At 36.7% G+C, this 21,610-nt stretch overlaps 1 protein-coding gene across 5 annotated transcripts in view; it reads right to left on the bottom strand.

Annotated features, from left to right (window-relative positions):
• The window catches only part of DOCK3 (dedicator of cytokinesis 3), a 440,374-nt gene that overhangs the window by 258,737 nt on the left and 160,027 nt on the right, over positions 1-21,610 (bottom strand). For all 5 annotated transcript variants that reach the window (XM_055135368.1, XM_055135371.1, XM_055135372.1 and 2 more), the window contains exons 6-7: positions 11,712-11,860; positions 4,721-4,805 (exon numbers count right to left, since the gene is read on the bottom strand). In XM_055135368.1, coding sequence (XP_054991343.1) covers positions 4,721-4,805; positions 11,712-11,860 — 234 coding nt within the window. The remainder of the gene's footprint in view (positions 1-4,720; positions 4,806-11,711; positions 11,861-21,610) is intronic.

Genomic DNA, 21,610 nt, shown 5'->3' with positions numbered 1-21,610 from the left:
TATTTATATCACATCAAATATTATCCAATCCAAAAGAAGCAATTAGTGGTAAGAACAGATACTAATTATTGGCTAAGGAAACAATAGATCAAGAAGTACTCATAAATGTATATTCACCAAATGAAGAGTTAGCAAAGTGTATAAAGTTGTTCACAGACCTAAGGAAACACACTGATAGAAACTATGGTACACATATGTAACAATCAATGTATCAACAACTCTAGTCTAACTCTAATACATATTAGGGATGCAACAACTTCATATCATTTCTATAATTCCAACAGTAGCCCTTAATATTGAAATTAAAATCTTCTGCTTGAATAAATGTTACTAGGTTCTGTTCCTGAACTACTCCATTCCTTTTCAAACACATCAGCTGGAGGAATCCTTTTAAAATATAAGTGCCATCCATATACCAAAAAGAAAAAGACTGGAAACAATCGGTGCTGGTGAGGATGTGGTGAAATCCTCATTCACTATGGTAAGGACATTATCAGGTTTAGCGTCTATGAAAACAGAATGCGTATTCCATAGAAAAGTAAAATAAAGTTCATTTATGACTCAATGACCAGTGACATCACTTCTTAGCATCTACCCCAAACACAGAAATATTAATTTGACCTCAAGTGGGGTTTTTTGTTTTGTTTTGGGGCCACACGAGGCTCAATGGTTTTGGACCACATCAGTGCTCAGGATTTACTCCTGGCTCTGCACTCAGAAATCACTCCTGGTGGTGCTTGGGGTATCAAACAGGCTGACGTAAAAACATTAATTTGAAAAGATATATGTACGCCTATGTTTGTTATAGCACATTTTTACAATAGACAGGATTTAGAAACAATGCAAATGTCAACAAAAAATGAGAATGTAAAGAAGTTATGGTATATGTGCATAATGGAATACAATTCAGCTATAACAAAAGATGAAATACTGTAGTTCACTGTGACATGGATGGAACAATATGGGATCATATTAAGTGAAATAATCGCAAGGAGAAGGACAAATAATGGGTTATCTCACTCATCAGTGGTATAGATACAAAGCAAGGAAAGAGAAGTATCCAGTGATTATAAACCCTTGGGCTCGGATTATAAAACTCAGATTAACAAGTACTTGGGGAAATGGATGGGAAGTGAAGATGGACTAGAAGTGTCAGTGAGAGAGAGTCATGGACACTTAGTGGTGGGTGCAAGTAATTGTGCATATCAATATCATAAACATTAAAACCATTGTAATGACATTAGTAAAAGGATAAAAAGAAATAAATGATTAAAAAATAAAATTTATCCACCTCATGTGGCCCAAGGGGAGGTCTAAGCCTCAAACTTTCATTCACCATTCATTTTTCACATCTAATTGTGCCAAAATTCATTTTCATTTAATTAATCGCCAAATTTTCTCCTGCATTTCTTATCTATTCCAACTAGTGCCAAGTCATTATTGCTTACCCAAATAATGTAAGTAATATCCTTCCTCCGGCTTTTTACACTTTTTATGGATAAAATTTGCATTAATTTTTTAAATTTATTAAATTTTTTTTTCATTTCCTTCACACATTTCCTTTCGTTGCTGTTGATTACGTTAGTTGTTGCTATTATGATTTGGGGTTGTACACATGCCTGGCTACGGTGTTGGCCAGGTTTTTTTGCACATCAGGTTATGATAGTGATTGCACACTCAGCCATGGTATTCAGTGAGATTTACATTTTTTTTTAAATTGCAGTGCTTGCACTTGCCAGGGCTCAAACTCTTAGATGAAACAAACAAGTTATAGGTTTTTTTGTTTTGTTTTTCTTTTTGGGTCGCACCTGGTGATGCACAGGGGTTTTACTCCTGGCTCATGCACTCAGGAATTACTCCTGGCAGTGCTCAAGGGACCATATAGGATGCTGAGGATCGAATCCAGGTTGGCCACGTGCAAGGCAAATGCCCTACCCACTGTACTATTGCTGCAGCTCCACAAGTTATAGTTTTGGTGCTCACCAGGGGTTGCTCTGGTGCTCACACATGCTTGTCAGAGGCTGCATCTCCTTGTCATGGTGCTTGCACATCTCTTTAGCTGAGGTATTTCCTTCTTGATTCTCCTCCTAGTGGAACCCTGTTCATCCCTAAGACTCATCTTATGTATTACTGGCTTTGGAAGTTTTCACTGATTTTACCCAGCCTCAGGAAATAAGTTAATCTAAGAGAATGAGTGTAGATCTTATTGACTGCATGTAGTACATACCTAATGATTATTTATTATATGGTCTGTTTCAGTGTTTCTCAATGTTTGTCCAACCATGGCTCCCTTCCAATCTTATTTCCTTTCTGTGGCTCTCTGTTCTATCAGTTGGTCCCCAAGTTTCATGCTATCACACCCATTTATGTACTTTATGTCCTCTGGGATGTGGGGTCAACAAATATGCTCCTATGCTGAGAAACACCAGACTCTTTTATTCCACTAGAGTAGTTCCTAAATACAAGGTTCAAGCATGAACTTCAGGGCAAGTATTGAGTAAAATCATGTATCAATTTCCCATAGTTGATTGTATAACTATGAAAAACTACATTTTTTTGTCCTGTGGAGAAATTTTATTTAATTCCCCATGGCCCCCAAATTTTGAGAAATCAGAATTCAAAATGGGAGTAATCTTGAAGGAAGAGATAGGTCTTGTTCATCTTTAACTTCTGTATTTTGTAAATTATCACACTGCAGAATATAGTTAAAGTACTAGGCCCAAATTCTTTTTGTATACTAATATACATAAGAGAATATACATAAAATATCTTCCTTAAAGTTTTTAGGGCCAGAGCAATAGTACAGTGGGTAAGACGTTTGCCTTGAACAAGGCTGACATGGATTCGATCCCATGCATCCCATATGATCCCTCAAGCACTGCCAGGAGCAATTTCTGAGTGCAGCGCCAGGAGTAACCCCTGAGCATCACTGGGTGTGACATAAAAAGAAAAAAAAAGGTTTTTTTAAAATTTTTTAAAATTTTTTATTTATTCATTTTTTTATTGAAATGAGAACAGTTACAAAGCTTTCAGGATTAAGTCTCAGTCATACAATGATAAAACACCGATTCCTTCACCAGTGCACATGTTCCACCACCAAGAACCCCAGTATACCCTCTCTCCCACACGCCACCCTGCCTATGTGGCAGGATGACTTTCACTTTACTCTCTCTTTACTTTAATTACATTCAATTTTCGACAGAAAACCCACTATTATAATTTGGATTTTTTCCCCCAACAATCAGACCTGCCAAAAAGGCATCATTAGGTCATTTGTTTTCTATTGCTGATAATGAAGAGCATATGATGTTGCATGGCCATGAAGGCTGCCTCGTCGTTTTGGAATTCTGGTATTTTAGCAATTAAGTGCAAAGGTATTTCTGCCAGCAGCCGCTGCGTTCCAAGACTGGTTTGTGTGCCTCTGGAATCATGGCTGTTAGGAGCGAAGGAGCTGTTCGTGGGCGGCCACTCGGGGTCTCATTTGGGCGGGGAGCAGGGCTGGTTCTGCCCCCCACCTCCCACCATCGGTAGATTTCCGCCACACCCCATCACTGCAAGCTCCTCCCTCTCTATCCATTTGGCTCTGAAAGGTGGCAGTCACCATTTCCCGCAAGGGGAAAAAGGCCAAGGAACAAAAACCCTTCCCCTCCCGGGGCTGCACGGGGCCATAACTTGGTTCACAGCCTAGGAGTATATCTGCCAGCATCCGCTACATTCCAAGATTGGTTTGTGTGCCTCTGAGATCATGGCCGCTCAGGGGCAGAGGAGCCATTCCTGAGAGGTTTTTTGTATATCAGGAAAGGACTAATTTTTAAGTGGTAGAATACATATTTAAGGAATGTATATTCATAAAAATTACAAATTTAAAACAAATTTTGTTTTTTAAAAACTTTTTCTTGGAGAAATAGTCCCAGTCTCCACCTACTGGAGCCATGTTAAGTAAGTCAGTGTCACCGGGATTCCATCTGGAGAAGGTGTGGAGACTGGACATTCTCCATCTGGGGCACCATGGTGTTGTTAGCGTGGTCTGGGGTCCAGAGCATTCTCCATGGGGACACTGGAATTGGGTGGTTCCATCCTGCCTCTAGCCCCGGAAGTCATGCCTTTAACCCGCCCCTGGCACCATCTTGCTACACTCAGCAGTGAAGAATCCTGGCCGGCGGGCACTGCAAGCCCAAGAATGCTCCGGAGCATTCTTTTTTACTTGAGTTTATAATCACTTAAGGTTTTCCAATAATTATTCAGTCAAAAATTTTATACCTTTCTTTTAGTCTTCTCTTTTCAGTCAAGCTGAAGGACATAATCTTGAATGTTAATCAACTAATGCATTTTTATAATAACCAATAGACAGTTTAGGATTTACCAGACCCTGACTCTGTCAAAAAGACTAATATGTTAAGAGTTAATCACTATATTAACAAAAAAGTTGGCTCTTTTTAAATTACTTTATCATAGATGCGAAGATTTTGAATTTTAATAACTGTTACAGTTATAACAGAGAAAGAACCCCACAATATTGCATCATGTCTAACAGCCCTGTTCAGTAATCCCATTTAGAAAGCAAGTGTGATATGTACTATCCAAGTAAAGAAAACCCTTCAAATACATTGGGAAAAGACAAATAATTTTAGTAAAAACTGGTTTTATAATATTATTAAGGAAAGTAAACAAGAAAAATTAAGTATTTTAAATTAAGTTAGTTAGTCATTAGATTTCTTACCATTTTATAGAGATCTGAGACACTAATCTGGTCCGAATCCACTACTTCGAAGTCTTTTCGGGGCACAAGGTCCAGTCCCAAATGCCTGGAAAGAGAAAGACCACACTCAGCATGAAATGCTTCAGACTTCGTAGCTGCCATGACTTTTTTCAAGAGAGTTTAGAAACTGCCCTAGCATTTATCCAATAACATCTTATTGTGCTTACCTTTATTTATTTGAAATCTACCTTTTTTTTTTTTTTGGTTTTGGGCTACAACTGGAGCTGCTCAGGAATCATTCCTGGTTCTAAACTCAGAGATCACTCCTGGTGATGTTGGGGTACATATTAGGGAAATCATGTCAAGAAACTTCTCTCTCTCTTCTCTCTCTCTCTCCCCCTTCTCTCTCTCTCTCTCTCTCTCTCTCTCTCTCTCTCTCTCTCTCTCTCTCTCTCTCATCTATAGCCCTACTCAGGTATAGAATAGCTCCTACAGCAAAATTTCTCCCTTTGACCTATTGTATAGTAGGTCCTTTTAAACAACTTTTTATTAGATTCAATATTTAAGATTAACTATGTTATTAATTTAGGACAGGTTCAGCAGGCAGTTCAGAAATACAGAAATGCTGTTTTACCTCGATCAAGTAGAATTAATCCTAATCAAAATTCAGTCTGGTGATTGGGCCTTATTAAAATCTAAACTTATCCATTAAGAGAACTGAGTTAACTTAAATGGGACTGTTTTATGGTACTTTCATTTTACCTGTTGTCTTTGTATTAATAATTATCAAAATTATAGGGGCTGGAGCAATAGTGCAGCAGGTAGGGCGTTTACCTTGCATGCAGCCAACCCAGGTTAGATTCCCAGCATCCCATATGGTCCTCTGAGCACCACCAGGGGTGATTCCTGAGTGCAGAGCCAGGAGTAACCCCTCTGCATTGCCAGGTGTGACACATAAAGCAAAAATATATATATATATATGCATATATATATAATAGACCAGAGAGACAGAACAGGGGTTAAGGCACTTGCTTCAAATACACAGATGCTGGTTTGCTCACAGCATTTCATATGGTTCCACAAACACAGCCAGAAGTAATTCTTGATGACAACTGGGTGTGGCCCCAAAGCCCCTGCCCTCAAATACTAATAGTTATAAATGATTACAACCATTCAGTCATAATTGGTTTAGAAATAACTTTAGTTACAATATTACCTTAGTGAGAAGTGTAAATTAATCAAGAAGAAGGAAATTATGGGTGGGTTAAGACATGAAAATACAAATAAAAGCAAGGGAGAAGGAAAAGAATATGATAGGGAGAGAAAGAACCAGAAATTATGTGTTTATTTTACTTTGTCTTAAGTGTTCATATTTCACAATAAGATTATTTTATTTAATACTGATATATAGGAAAAATCTCATATTAAACAAAAGCCTATACACTGTGCATGTTACTCCAAACTGTGGAATCTACCTAAAGAAGAAATATTACATTATATTATTAAAATACTATATTTTTATTTAGGTATTCTTCTAATGCTAAGATTAATTATCCTATTGTAAAACATTGTCATATTAATGAAAAATAAATACAAGCAAATTAAAACACAAAATACATCCAATAAACAATTATGCATTTACCATATGATAACATGTGCTAAATATCAGTATTTTTATGAAATTTATAAAAATGTGGTGGAACCATATCTCCCTAATACCAAAAGCAAACAAAGACAAACTAACAAAGAAAACTATAGGCCAATATCCCTGATGAACATGGATGCGAAGATCCTCAACAAAATATTAGCAAATAGAATCCAATAACTCATCAAAAAGATCATACACCATGACCAAGTGGGATTCATCCTGGGGATTCAAGGATAGTTTAACATTCTTGAAATGTTACATTCATTACATGAAATGTAACATTCATGAAATCAACATAATCCATCATATCAACAAAAGTAAAAATAAAAACCATATGATCGCATCTATTGACAAGATCCAACACCAACACCAGTTTATGATGAAAACTCTCACTAAAATGGGTTTTGAAGGAACTTTCCTCAAGATAGTCAAAGCCATCTACCACAAACCCATGCATTATACTCAGTGGGGAAAAAACTAAGGGCCTTTCCTCTAAGATCAGGGACAAGACAAGGATACCCACTTTCACCACTTCTCTTCAATATAGTACTGGAAGTACTAGCAATAGCCATTAGGCAAGAAAACGATATTAAGGGCATCCAGATATGAAAGGAAGAAATCACAACTCTCACTATTCACAGATGATATGATACTATATCCAGAGAATCATAAAGCCTCTATCAAGAAACTCTTAGAAACAATAGACTTGTACAGTAAAGTCGCAGGCTATAAAATCAATACCCAAAAGTTCATGACCTTCCTATACACAAACAATGAGGCAGAGGAAAGCAGCATGAAAAAAGTAATCTTGTTCACAATCGTGCCCCAGAAAATCAAGTACCTCGGAATCAGTTTAACTAAAGAAGTAAAGGACCTCTACAAAGAAAACTATAAAACGCTACTCCATGAAATAAAAGAGGACATGAGGAAATGGAAACATATTCCCTGCTCATGGATAGGGAGAATCAACATTATCAAAATGGCAATACCCCCCAAAGCATTATACAGATTCAATGTGATCCCTATAAGGATACCCATGAAATTATTCAAAGAAATGGATCAAGCAATTCTGAAATTCATATGGAACAACAAACACCCAAGAATAGCTAAAACAATTCTGGGGAAAAAGACAATGGGAGGCATCATCCTCCCCAACCTTAAACTCTACTACTAAACAGTAACAATTAAAAACAGCATGGTACTGGAACAAAGGCAGAGCCGCAGACCAATGGAACAGGGTGGACTATCCCTACACACAACCCCAAATGTATGATCATCTAATCTTTGATAAGGGAGCAAGAAATGTGAAGTGGAGCAAGGAAAGCCTCTTTAACAAATGGTGCTGGCATAACTGGACAACTACATGCAAAAGAATGGGCTTAGACCTCGACCTAACTTTGTAAATCATGGTTCTTTAAATAAATTTTTAAAAAATTAAATAAAACAAAAAATAGTGGTGGAAAAAGAAGTATGGAATAAGTCAAATAAACAGGAAAAATAAATATAGTTGTATGTGCTCAAATGTAATGTGCACAAGTGCATAATGGCATAAATGACTTCATTTTGGGAGAGGGCTCCCCAGTGGTGCTTTGAGGTCCATAGTGATACCCTGATAGCCTGTGTGACCCTGACAGCTTTGGTGTTCAGGGAAGTGATGCAGAGCTGTTCAGATTGACAATGCAGGAGACCACTAGTGCAAAACCCAGTAGTAGTGCTCAGAGGGTCTGTGGTGCCAGGGATCAACCTCTCAGAGGTCACGTTCATGGTAGCCATACATTTCAGTCTTTTAGCTATTTCCCTAGTTCTAGCTATTTCCCTAGCTAGTTCCATTTCCAAGTCACGGCAACTTGGATGGAACTGGAAGGCATCATGCTGAGCAAAATAAGTCAGAGGCAACAGGTAAATATAGTACAATATCATACATCTGTGGTATACAGAGAAACAAATAAAGGACATGGATAACATCAATAAATAATGAGCCTTGAATACTGGAATACAGACCTGAGAGTGCCAGATTTGGGATGAGGTGAATGAACACCATTAACTGGAAGTAATATGGGAACATAAGTGGAGGGTGAGGATATAGGTGGGAGGTAACAGTATTTACTAAGATGTTAACTTTCAGTTAACAAACAATGTACAGAGGGGTAGGTGGGAAGGAACAATAGACATGAAATGACATACAAATGGGTAGGGGAAGAATCGTGGGCACTTTCATGGCGAGAGTGTGCAGTAACTTTCTACATCAATACAGAATCTTGAACACTATTGTAACCCTTTCACCTAAACTATACAATTTTATTTTTACCAATTTAAAAAAATATATATATATATTGATATGTCTTCAATCCTCTTTTAACTTTTGTGAATAGTGTGCGACACAGTTTCAGATCTGTTTTTGTTGTTGTTTTTATTTCACATATAGCTGTCCAATTTTCCCAGCACCATCTGTAGATGAAACTTTCCTTCACATAGTTGATTACTTTGTTGTATATTAACTTCCCAAAAATGTGAAAGTTCATCTCAGGACTCTAAATTCTGTTCATTGGTCTGCTTGTCTACCTTTATGCCAAAACTATACACTTTTATTATTATAATTTTGTAATACAATTCAAAATTGGAAAATACAATAACTCCCATATTTTTTTCCTTAGAATTGTGTTGGCCATTCCAGAAGTTGTAGGGGCCCACATAAATGTAAATAAGTTCTTCCAAGCCCTTTAAATTGTCACTAGGATTTAAAAATTATATTGGAAAAACTGGATAGCCACATGCCACAAAAGTTAACTCAACATAAATTAAACACCACAAAAATAGACCAGAATCTATAAAAATATACTGAGAAAAATAGGCTGAATTCTTTAAGAAAGACGGCTGTAGTGTCTTTAGTGATTTGACTCTACAGGCAGAAAAGGAAAAAGAAAAAACCAAATGGGGACTATATTATATTAAAATAAGTCTGCATGGCAAAAGAAACTAGGGCTAAAAATAAAGACACCCAAATTAATGGGAGAAGATATCTGCACTCAATAAATCAGAAAAAAGGCTAATATCCAAGATTTATAAAACACTCAAAAATCAACAACAAAAATATCCAATAACCCCATCAAAAACAGGGACAAGAGCTGGAGAGATAGTATAGAAGGTAGGATACTTGCCTTGCATGAAGTTGACTTAGGTTTGATTCCTGCACAACATATAGTTCCTTGAGCACTCCCAGGAGTAATTCCTGATTGAGAGGAAGGAGTAAGCCCTGAGCATGCTCAGGTGTGACCCCCAAAACAAAACCCAGGGGCTGGAGAGATAGTACAGTGGGTAGGGCATTTGCCTTGCATGTGGCCAACTTGGGTTCGATTCCCAGCATCCCATGAGCACCACCCTGAGCACCACTGGGAGTAATTCCTGAGTGCAAAGCCAGAAGTAACCCTTGTGCATCGCCGGGTGTGACCCAAAAAGCAAAAAAAAAAAGGGGGGGGGTGAAGATAAACAGATACTTCTCCAAAGATGACTCATAGGCATATCAAAGTGTTTATTATCACTAATTATCAGGAAAATGCAAATGAAAACAACAATGATATATCACCTCACACCAGTGAGATGGTATATACCAAAAAGTCTGTGAATAACCAGTTTTGGCAGAAACATGATAAAGAAAAAAATCCTCAATCAATGTTGGTGGGAATGTCAGCCAGCTCAAACTCTATGGAAAGCAACAAGGAGATTTTTCCCAAAAGTAAGAACAGAACTCCCATATGACCCAGTGATACCAATTCTTGATAGTTAAACTCCAAACACAAAAACATTAATTTGAAAGGATATATGCACACCTATGTTCATTGCAGCACTTAGTATAATAGCCAAGGTATGAAAATAACCTAAATGTCCAGCATATTTACACAGTGGAATACTATGAAGCTATAATAGAAAAAAATTCATGCAATTTGCTACTACACATATGGAACTAGAGGACATCATACTGAGTGAAATCATTTAAGAACAAAAGGGACAATTACAGAATGATCTCTCTTATATGGATATAAAGATACATAGTAACAAATGGCCAAAGACAACAGAACTGAATGGTTGAAAGGAACTGAATTTCCAGGGCAAGTGGAGAGAAGGGTGAATGGGAGAGACCTTTAGGACATTAGTGTAGGAACTCTGGTGTTGAGTGTGGTGTTCAAGTGATGTATGCATAATAGTATCATAACAGTATTATAAATAACAGTACCTCCATAAAATATAATGTGAAAAATGTTCTCCGGCATGCTATCAAGAGTATCGAGCCTGCACGGCAGAGCCTGGCAAGCTACCCGTGGCGTATTGGATATGCCAAAGTCAGTAATAATAAGTCTCACAATGAGAGACATTACTGCTGCCCGCTCTAACAAATTGATGAGCAACGGGATGAAAGTGACAGTAATATATCACAGCATTTAGCACCTAATACATATTTTTTAGAAGGAAAATACATTGATAGATTGATGGGGAAGCTTATTTTTCTTAATAAATAGAAACAATCTGATTATCTGTAAAATTTTAAATATCATGATATGGAGGGCTCTGCAATAAGGTTACAGTTCTTAATCTAGGTGCACAATTTCCTCCTTGGCAACTGTATTTTTAAATTAATCTACAGGCATAAACACCTTGCACCCAGATTTTCTTTTCAGGGCAGTAGATTATCCTGTTTATGCATGTGATTGTTTTTTTGTAAGTTTCAAGGAATACATTCCTCATGTTTCTGAGAGCATTACTTAAAGCTCCTTTACACAGGCTCCCCTTATTAATAACCCTCCATCTACTTTCCAGATTCAAGGAACTGGCTTATATATTTCATTTACTAATTAGGTGCCTTCTAGTCTTGTTATTTTCTATCCTTTCAATGGCAGGAACTAATGACTAGTACTAAAGTATTCTTAAGGTATCTGTTTATATTAAATAGGAAGCAAACTGATCATTTTAAAGTTCAACAGAACTGGTTTTGAAATAAACACCTCAGAAGAATATCCATTATTAAATGTAAGAATGTAAGAAAATGTAAAATATAACAAACTAACAAAAATGTAACAAAATATAACATGTAACAAAATTAACAAAAATCTGAATATTGCAGCATCTCATAGAAAGTCTCAGAATGTTATCTGTACAGAAAATGTAAATAACCATAGCTAATTAACCAATGTATTAAATGACAAAATGCTTTAACATGCTAAAGTACAGATGAAGAACATTACAAGTACAGATGAAGACAACTAGAAAACAACTACAAGATGAAATCAGAGTATTCTGATCATGAAGGTCTAAAACCAATAAAACTGAGTCACCAAAAGTGAGACATGCTCAAGTGATACTCATACTTACTCATTACCCCAGTCCAGGCGCACAGTGATGTGTCGCTTAACTTCCCGAACCTGATCCTGAGTTAGGTGACCAGACAGTAGCTGCCTTCGAAGGTCAATAAGCTCGTTCATCACATGGCGAAGCTTGTAGAAAAGATCTACTTTGTGTTTCTGAAAGGGTATTATTGGTGTAGGGTGAAATTTAAAAAAAAGGGTGGGGGGTACAGAAAGGGATGAGAAAAAGAAAGTTCAAATTATTTCTCTGAATCTCTTTAAAAACAATGTGAAAAAGAACTTAATTAGTTCCTATTGTCAAAAAAAAAAAAAGACCATATAGATTTCCAGTGTGTTAAACAACTTACTGGATCATGCAAAGTGCCTTTAGTTTATCTCTACTCCATCCTCAATACATTCTAACAAACTATTACTAATCTAACTCAGAAAAGAAAGTTTGTTACAGGTGCAGCTGCCCAACAGTAGTTACTATGTAACATCAAAGGTTTCAGCTCCTGTTTCTCCTTGAGGGATTACTCATTGAGGAAGAAAAGAACTTGTTCTATTTTGAAGAAACTTCAACATTAAATCAAGAAGTCTCTGGAGTGATACTCACTTAAGTTATCCACACCTCATCCAGCTTTAATTAGTTTCTGCAAACTGTAGGCATCTCTAGTGCCACAGATTTCTACTCTTTCCAAGTTTAATGAAAAACATCGCCTACATATGATTTAAGTGGGATCATCTTAATAAGAACAATTATTGAAAACATAATGCTTTTAGTTATTATAAATGCTACAACAGTAGATGCTTAAGCAAAAAATACTTTTACATTTTCATTAAAATTTACATATTTTCTTATATGTTAAGAAACATGGTTACAACAGTATTAACAACTATATTTTTATATAAAAAGTGACTGCACTTTTATATAAAAGTCACGGTGATGAAGGCAAGAGTTTTTTCATCATTCAATATTGTCTTCCCTTGTTCTATCTGTATATAACACAGATAAGTAAGATCATCCAGTATTTGTCCTTTTACTTATTTAACACAGTGTCCTTCAAATCCATTCAAGTTGCAGCAAACTACAGGGTTTCATCTTTTTTTATAGCTGAGTAGCATTCTACTATGCAAATATACAACAACTCCTCTGTTCCTTCATCTGTCGTTGGACATTTGGGTTGTTTCTATATCCTGGATAATTGTATTTAGTGCTGCAATGAACACAGGTGTGCATGTACCTTTTTGAGTTAATGTTTTGCTTCTGTAAAGTAAATGTCAAAAAGTAGAATTGCTGGATCATATGCAAGTTTAATTCTTACTTTTTGAGAAATCACCGTATTATTTTCTTCATAGAGGCTGAACTATATGACATTTCCACTAACAGTGTATGAAGGGAAGTTACTTTTCCACTACATCCCAAAAAGATTGTCTTCAATCTTTTTGATATATGCCATCCTCACTGGTGTGAGATAATAGCTCATTGTCATTTTGATTTTGCACTTTCCTGGTAAGTGATGATGAACACTTTTTCATATGCCTAATTTTAATACAGCAGTATGTTCTCTTTGGGGAAGTCTTTTATCTCTTCTCCCAATTTTTGGCTGAGATTAGTTTTTGTTGTTCTTGCTGTACATTGTGAATGTATTCTTTACCTAAGACATTAGTTCTTTATCCGGTGTACTGGATTCAAACATCTTTTCCCCACTTAGTAGGGTCTGTTTATTTCAGTCTGGGTTTTTCTTGCCATGCCAAAACTAGTTTGATGCAGCTCCATTTGTTTTTGTCAGTAGAGTATTATCACTGAAATACATCAATAATCCATACCCAGTAATTTCCCATCTATGCTTTTCTTAATGTATTTATGGATTCTGGTCTAATCTCAAGGTCTTTAATCCACTTTGAATTAACTTTAGTGTATGGTGTGAGCTAGAGAACCAATTTCCTTCTTTCCTTATTGCCTGTGGCTATCTAGTTTCCCCAGCAACATTTGTTGAAGAGGCTTTTCTTGCTCCACTTCATGCACTAGTTCCTTTGTCATAAATTAATTATCATAGATCTGATGTGTTGATCTCAGGACTCTCAATTGTTTATTTGGCTTAAGAATTTGCCTTTAGGTCAACATCACACAGTTTTGATGACTATGGCTTTGTAGTATAGGTAAAAATCAGTATGTTCTCTTTGGGGAAATCTGATTACCCCCCACCCCCCATTTTTGGCTGGAATAATTGGTTTTTCTATTCTTGTTGAGCTTTGTGGGTGTATTATTCACAATGGATATTAGCACTTTATCTGATGTACTGACACAAATATTTTTCTCCCATTTATACCTCAATACCTCATCTGAGAACTGCTTTGGCATCTGGGGATTTTTTATGGTTCCATAGATTTTAATGGGGAAATTTTTATAAGTACTTGAAGAATGTCATTGGAATTCTGCTAGGAATTGCATTGAATCTGTGTAATTCTTTGGGTACTATGTCATTTTGCCCAAGTAAATCATTCCAATCTGTGAACATGAAATATTTTTTCATTGCATGATCGATCTCCTTGTCTATGTTTTCAATAGTGACTTTAGATTCTCAATGTATATGCCTTTACATCCTTTGTTAGTTCTTAGTTAATACTATTTTATGGAATCTTTAATTATTTCTCTTCTACTTTATTGTTTCCATATAGAAATGCAATGGATTTTTGCATATTTGTAGTCTGCCTCTTTTGTGTTTCAGCTAAGTTTTGTAAAAAAAAAAAAAAATTTGGTGGAGAAGTTGGTGCAACAATACAGCAGATAGGGCACTTGTGTTGCATGCAGCTAAGCAGAGTTCATTCAGTCCCTGACACCTCATATGGTCCACTGAGCACCACCAGAAGTGATACATGAATCCAGAGCCAGGTGTAAATTATGAGCACAGCTAGGTGTGGTCCAAAAACAAACAAAAAAAATCTTTTAAAATTACAAAACAAATCAGTATCTTTAGGGCATTCATGCATATTTTCATATGTAAATACTGATGGATTTCTTTTCAAAATGCATGACTTTTTCTCTTTTTTTGATTGCTATAGCAAGGACTTTCAAAATCTATACTGAATGTGGAGAAAATGAACATCATTGCCTTATGCATGATCTCAGATGGAAGATGTTCAGTTTTTCGGGGTTTTTTCTTTTTTTTTTCTTTTTGGGTCACACCCGGCAATGCACAGGGGTTACTCCTGGCTCTGCACTCAGGAATTATCCCTGGTGGTGCTCAGGGGACCATATGGGATGCTGGGAATTGAACCTGGGTCGGCCACATGCAAGGCAAATGCTCAACCCTCTGTGCCATTGCTCCAGCCCCAGATGTTCAGTTTTTCAATAATGAACACTGACTGTGGGTTTGTTGTATATAGCATCGCTATCTTGAGGTACATTCTTCTATCACTTTTTATTAAGATTTTTTAAAGAATCACGAATAGATGATGAATCTTTATAAAGCTTTCTCCAGATCTATTGATAGACTTCTTTTTGTTTTTCCCCCAGCTGTACTCAAGGCTTATTCCGGCCTCTGCTCAGGGATCACTCCTAGCAGAAATCAGCAGACCATATGCAATGCAGGAATAAAACCTGAATCACCTTATCCAGGTGATTAAGACAGGTACTACTTGTCTACCCCAATACGATAAGATTTTAAACTTTCCTTTCATTGATATGATGAATTTCATAAACTAGTTTGTGTACAGTGAATCACTGTATCCCTAGAATAAATCACTTAATCAGACTATGATCCTTTTGATATACTGTTGAATATAGTCTGCTAAGATTTTATTAAAGACATCTGCATCCTTGTTTATCAAGAATATTGTCCTGTATTTTCTTTTCTTAGTACTGTTTCTGTCTTTTTTGCATTAGGGTAAAGTTTACTTCATAGAAGCTATTAGGAAAGATTGTGTTTTTTCAATATTTTCAAAGAACCTGAAAAGTATAGGTAGAACTTAAAGGTTTGGTAGAACTCATTAATTAACCAGTGATGAGCCTACTTTTTTGCTATTGAAGAGATTCTTAATTTTGTCTCAGTTTTCCTTCTTTTTATAATTGATAGATGTTGTAAATTACAAAGTTACAAAGAAATCCATGATTGAATTTCAGCATATAATTCTCAATACCAATCTCTTTACCAGTGCCCACTTGTTTCAATCTTCTTAATCATGATTAGACTATTCGTGTTTTTCATTTTGTTTTGGGGACACATCCAGTGCTAAGGGTTCACTCCTGGTTCTGTGCTCAGGAATCACTCCTAGCAGGTGACCACAAGGGGTGCTAGGAATTTAACCTGGGTCAATTGCATGTAAGACAAATTGCTCTGTATTACTCTCCCCTGTATTCAGGTTTTCTACTTTGTTATGATTCAGTTCTGGGGGTACATATGATTCTAAAACACGTCTAATTCTTCTGGGTACTTCAGCTTTGTGGCATGAAGTCATTCACAGTAAACTCTTGATTGTATTTCTGAGATATCCTGTAATTTTTTTCTCTTTCATACATCATCTGATTTGAGGCCTTTTTCCTTGGGGTCTAGCTAGCAATTTGTCAACCTTATTTATTGACAAACCAGCTGCTGTTTTTATTTATACTTTTTCTTTTTCTATATCATTGATTTCTGCTCTATTTTTAAAAATCATTTTCAACTATTTACTGTGGGATTTATTCATTGAGTTTTACTAAGTTATCAAGCTTGAGGTTATTTTTATATGTTTTCTTGTTTCTTGGTGCAAGCTAATATTATTTTTTGTGTGTTTTTAATTGTGTTCATCATTGTTTTTGAAAAAAGCCATTTTCATATTAATGTTTTATTTTTTGTTTACAATACTACAAATAATCATTTCTCATGGACATAATTCCAACAGCACCCCTATTACCAGTGTAACCATCTCCATCCCCCAAGAAATCCAGCTCCCTGCTCTTCTCCCCACTCAATTCAACTGTGTGGGTCAGCTTCCCATACAGTTATGCTACTTTTGGATCTTTGTTGCTACCTCGATGTGTATCTTTTTTTTGGCGGGGGGGGGGGTCACACCTGGCGATGCACAGGGGTTACTCCTGGCTCATGCACTCAGGAATTACTCCTGGCGGTGCTCAGGGGACCAAATGGGATGCTGGGATTCGAACCTGGGTTGGCCGTGTGCAAGGCAAGTGCCCTACCCGCTGTGCTATTACTCCAGCCCCTTGCTGTGTATCTTTAAGTCCCAAATATGAAAAAGATCATTCTGTATCTGTCCTTTTCATTCTGACTCACTCAGCACGATATCCTCCAGTTCCTGAAGATCGTATGTCTTTGTTCTTTCTTAGAGCTGCATAGTATTCCATTGTATATATGTACCACAATTTATCGATCCATTCATCTGCAGCTAGGCATTCAGGTTGTTTCCTATCTTGGCAAGGCTGTATTATTATTAACATTACCCTTACTATGCCTTTTGTCATACTCCATAGATTCAACAGCATGTACTTAAGTTTCCAAATTTTGAAGCTTTCCTAAACATTTGCTTTTATAGTTAATTTCTATCTTCATGTTATGAGGATCTGAGAAGATACTACATATTTTTATTTTGGTGATGTATGGACACTCAAATTGTGCTTTACATATGTCTTTCCAATATATTCTTCCATATGTACTGAAGAACGATGTATATCTGGCCTTTTTTTATGGCTAGAAAGTTCTATACTTGCCTATTAATCTCAGTTCTTCCAATTTCTCCTTTAGGGCTCTTGTCTCCTTATTAATCCAATTGATTTGTTAAGTATAAGAGTGAAATGTTAAAATCTTCCACTACTATTTTGTTTCTGTTGATCCTCAGAGGCAATTACTTTATGAACTTTGTTGTCATTTCATTTGGTACATATATATTTATGAAAGTTAAATCCTGTTGATCCATTGATCTCTTAGCATGCAATGTCAAATCGTTAACTTTTTTTTCAGTTAGAACACTATTTGTTCTGATACAAATATGGTCATGGCCACCCCTGTTTTCTGAACCTGTGTTTACCTAACTCCTGTCACAATTCCCTATAGATAAATTGTTGGTATGATGTATTTATTTATTTTCAGTTTTCTTTGAGGATTTGGCTGTTTGGCCATTTTCCATTTTGTTTCCATTGTTTTTTTATAGTAGGTCATTCAGTATTAATTACAGAGCTGATTTAGATGCAAGATATTCTTTCAGATATCATTTGTTCTCGAAAGTTTTTATCATTCCCTCAATCTAGTGATAATCTTGCAAGGCAGAGGATTCTTGGTTGAAAGAGTCTTGAATTCTTGGTTTATCTAGTACTTTGAATATATCTCAATTCTTTCTTGCATGCAGAGTTTCATTAGAAAAATCTGATGTGAATCTTATAGTTTTTCTTTGTCTATCAATGCTTGTTTTTCTTTTGCTATTTTAAACAGTATATCATTTCCTATAGTTACTGCCATTTGGTCATAATGTGTATTAGTACTATTCTGTTTGGTTACCAAGTACTATTTGTTAGGTATTCTTTGGGTCTCCTGTACCAGTACACAAGTCTTCCTCCTTAGACTGGGAAAGTTCTCAGCTATTATTTCTTCCACTGGCCAATGATTTCCTCAGTTCAGTGATCATTGAGAAGATTGTTCCTTTAAAGTCAGACTTGGGCCATTTAGAAACTTCTTATATAATTTTGGGCTTTCCTGGGCTTCTATCCTTATCCACTAATACAACAGAATTCCTTCATTTTTCAATTATTCCTAGTGCTTATGGAGCTCTGAGTTCCAGCTGAGCTAAAAAGAAATCTGATCATCTGTTTATATTATCTGGTGGATTCTTGTGAATCTACTAATTTCTGACCATTACGAATGCCTTGGGATGATTTTTAATGCTTATATGATTAAACTGATGCCTATGGCTCTTTAGTTGTAACAGAGTATCCAGTGCTGGAGGGTAACAGGGTAACCAATGCCACATAGATACTCTAACACCAAAATCTAGTGTTCTCAGTTGCTGGTGCCTAGTAGTTGATGCAGTATTTCAGTTCAATTGCCTTGGGCAGTGATGGATATTGCGGTCACATGTCCCAATAATATTCAGGAAGTTTATCTTTGTCGCTGTAAGAGGATTTTTGCATTTTTATGTAGCAGTTTTGAGATGGCTGTTCTGAACCAAGGCCTTATGGGTGGAATTCACCTCTGTATTGCCTACAAGTTGCTGTACCTCTAGGATGGTAGCTTCTATTTATAGCCTCAGGAATGGTGGCCCTCAGGTAAAGCACAGGGACAGTTGCACTGTCTGTGCATGGTATTGCTAGTTCCAAGTCTCTTCCTAATACAGTGGGTATAGACACAAAATATATTTTCTCCAGGGAGCCTGTGTGCTCAATGTACTTCATCTTAAGTTGAAGTCTAAACTTGGTAGAGCAATATGAGGGATGCTTCCTTTTGTCTTGAGATGACTATGGATACAAACCTGTCATATTGTACTACAGCTGTTGACCTGTAGGGTAAGGCCAAGACTACACTTCAGGAATAGCCGCATCAGGCCAGGCTAGGGATAACTGTTGGTTTTTACAAGTCTCCAAACTCTTTCTAACTCAGTGAGTGTGAGTACAAAGATGGGCTTTTTAAAAAATAAACAAATAAAAATGTACTCAGCACCCTGGCATGTACCTGTCAGGTAGTACAGGGCCATGTCACTTAGGCAACAAACCTGATCAGGAAGAGCTGAGACTGCCACCCTGTGGGCAATGTTCACCTTGAGAATGGCTGCTTCCTGCTTGTATTAAAGGGGAAAGTAGACTGCTTTACACACAGTAAGTACTGGCAAAAAGCCAAGGCCTGTAAAATCTTTGTGTTGAGCATTTTCCTGTTCTAGGTTGATGTTGTATTCTGGCACCTGTTTGACGGTGCCTTTCAGTATCTGCTTCGCCATTTCTCCCCTTCCAGCTACTCCCTAGCTCTGAACTTGTCCACAGTTTTATGATATAAAACATAAATCTCCCCTTGGCAATGGTTGTGTTCTCCAGTGCATTTTATCAGTAAGTTTCCATGCGGGATGCTGTGTTCAGTTGTTTTTATGCATCCATTGTGCTGACGCCACAGGATTGCTCAAAGAACTGTTCCTTTTTGGCTATCTTGGCCCAGGCCTTAAAAAAACGTTCTGAAAAAAATGTACATTAAAAAATAGAGCTATATTTTCTCACAAGTAAAATTTGATTTGGGGGAATTTTCACTTGTTTCTGTTATAAATAAACATAGTTTTATGACAAAAATTTCTGGATTTAATTATTAAAGAATTCTTTTATTACTTATGCTTGCTGGAAAGTATCTATGTGCAATTTCCCCTGAAAAGGCTCATCCAAAAATGAGTTTTATTCAAATGGCTATAAATAAAATTATTGAGAAAACTGCCAGTAACTTTGGATGACAGTAATTTTAATGAAATCAAAATGTTCAGAACATCATAGTTCTTAGATATATCAGGTGGTAGCACTGTAGCACTGTTGTCCCATTGTTCATCGATTTGCTTGAGCGGGAAACTGGTAACGTCTCCATCGTGAGACTTGTTGTCACTGGTTTTGGCATATTGAATACGCCACGGGTAGCTTGCCAGGCTCTGCTGTGCGGGCGGGATACTCTCGATAGCTTGCCAGGCTCTCCGAGAGGGATGAAGGAATCGAACCTGGGATGGCCGCATGCAAGGCAAACACCCTGCCCGCTGTGCTATTATATCAGGTGTTATATTAGATTTTTACAAACTCACCTTAAAAAAGAGAATGTTTTGAAGTAGAACACCTTAAGAATCATCTGCTCTGGCAAAAGTTGTGTTAAAAGGAAAGTTTATATTTCTACAAGGAATCCTCAGGAAGGAAGAGCAAACCCACATAAGTAACCTAACTTCACAGCTTAAGATCTTGGAGAATGACCAATAAAAGGAGCCCAACCCAGGAAGAGTAAGGAAATAATAAAACTTAGAGTAGAAATTAACAAGATAGAAGATCCCCCCAAAATTCAAAAGATCAATGAACCAAAAGCTGGTTCTTTGAGAAAATAAACAAGATCAATAAACCTCTAGCAAGATGCACAAAGAAAGGGAGACAGAAAACCCTAATGAACCGAATCAGAAACAAAAAGGGGGACATCACAACAGAAACTACAGAAATTCAAAGGATCATCAGAGATACTTTAAGAATCTTTATACCATGAAACAAGAAAACCTTGAGGAAATGGATAAATTCCTGGAGTCCTATAGCCTCCTGAGGCTGAACCAAGAAGACCTGGAGTACCTGAACAGATCTACCACCATCAAGGAAATTGAAATGGTAATAAAAAGTCTCTCCAAAACCAAAAGTCCTGGCCCAGCTGGGTTCACTAGTGAATTCTTCCAAATCTTTAAAGAGGACTTACTCCCAATCCTTTTTAAGCTTCTCCAGGAAATTGAAGAATCATAAACACCTCCAAACAGTTTCTATGAAGCAAATATCACCCTGATACTATAAGAAGAGAGAGATACCACAAAGAAAGAAAATTGCAGGCCGATATCCCTTATGAAGACAGATGCAAAGAAAATTCTAGCAAACAGAATACAATGACTCATCAAAAAGATGATACACCATGACCAAGTAGGATTCATCCCAGGGATACAAGGATGGTTTAACATTTGCAAATCAATCAACATAATTCATCATATCAATAAAAGAAAAGATAAAAACCATATGATCATATCAATAGATGCAGAAAAAGCATTTGACAAGATCAAGCTTCCCTTTATGATGAAACTCTCAGCAAAATGAGCATTGAAGGAACTTTCCTCAATATAGTCAAAGCCATCTACCACAAGCCCACAGCAAGCATCATTCTCAATGGGGAGAAGCTAAAAGCCTTCCCTCTAAGATCAGGGACAAGACAAGGTTGCCCACTCTCGCCACTCCTATTCAAT

This window comes from Sorex araneus, chromosome 4 (assembly GCF_027595985.1).
Source record: "Sorex araneus isolate mSorAra2 chromosome 4, mSorAra2.pri, whole genome shotgun sequence".
Lineage (NCBI taxonomy): Eukaryota > Metazoa > Chordata > Mammalia > Eulipotyphla > Soricidae > Sorex > Sorex araneus.
This window is presented reverse-complemented; position numbering and strand designations above follow the sequence as displayed.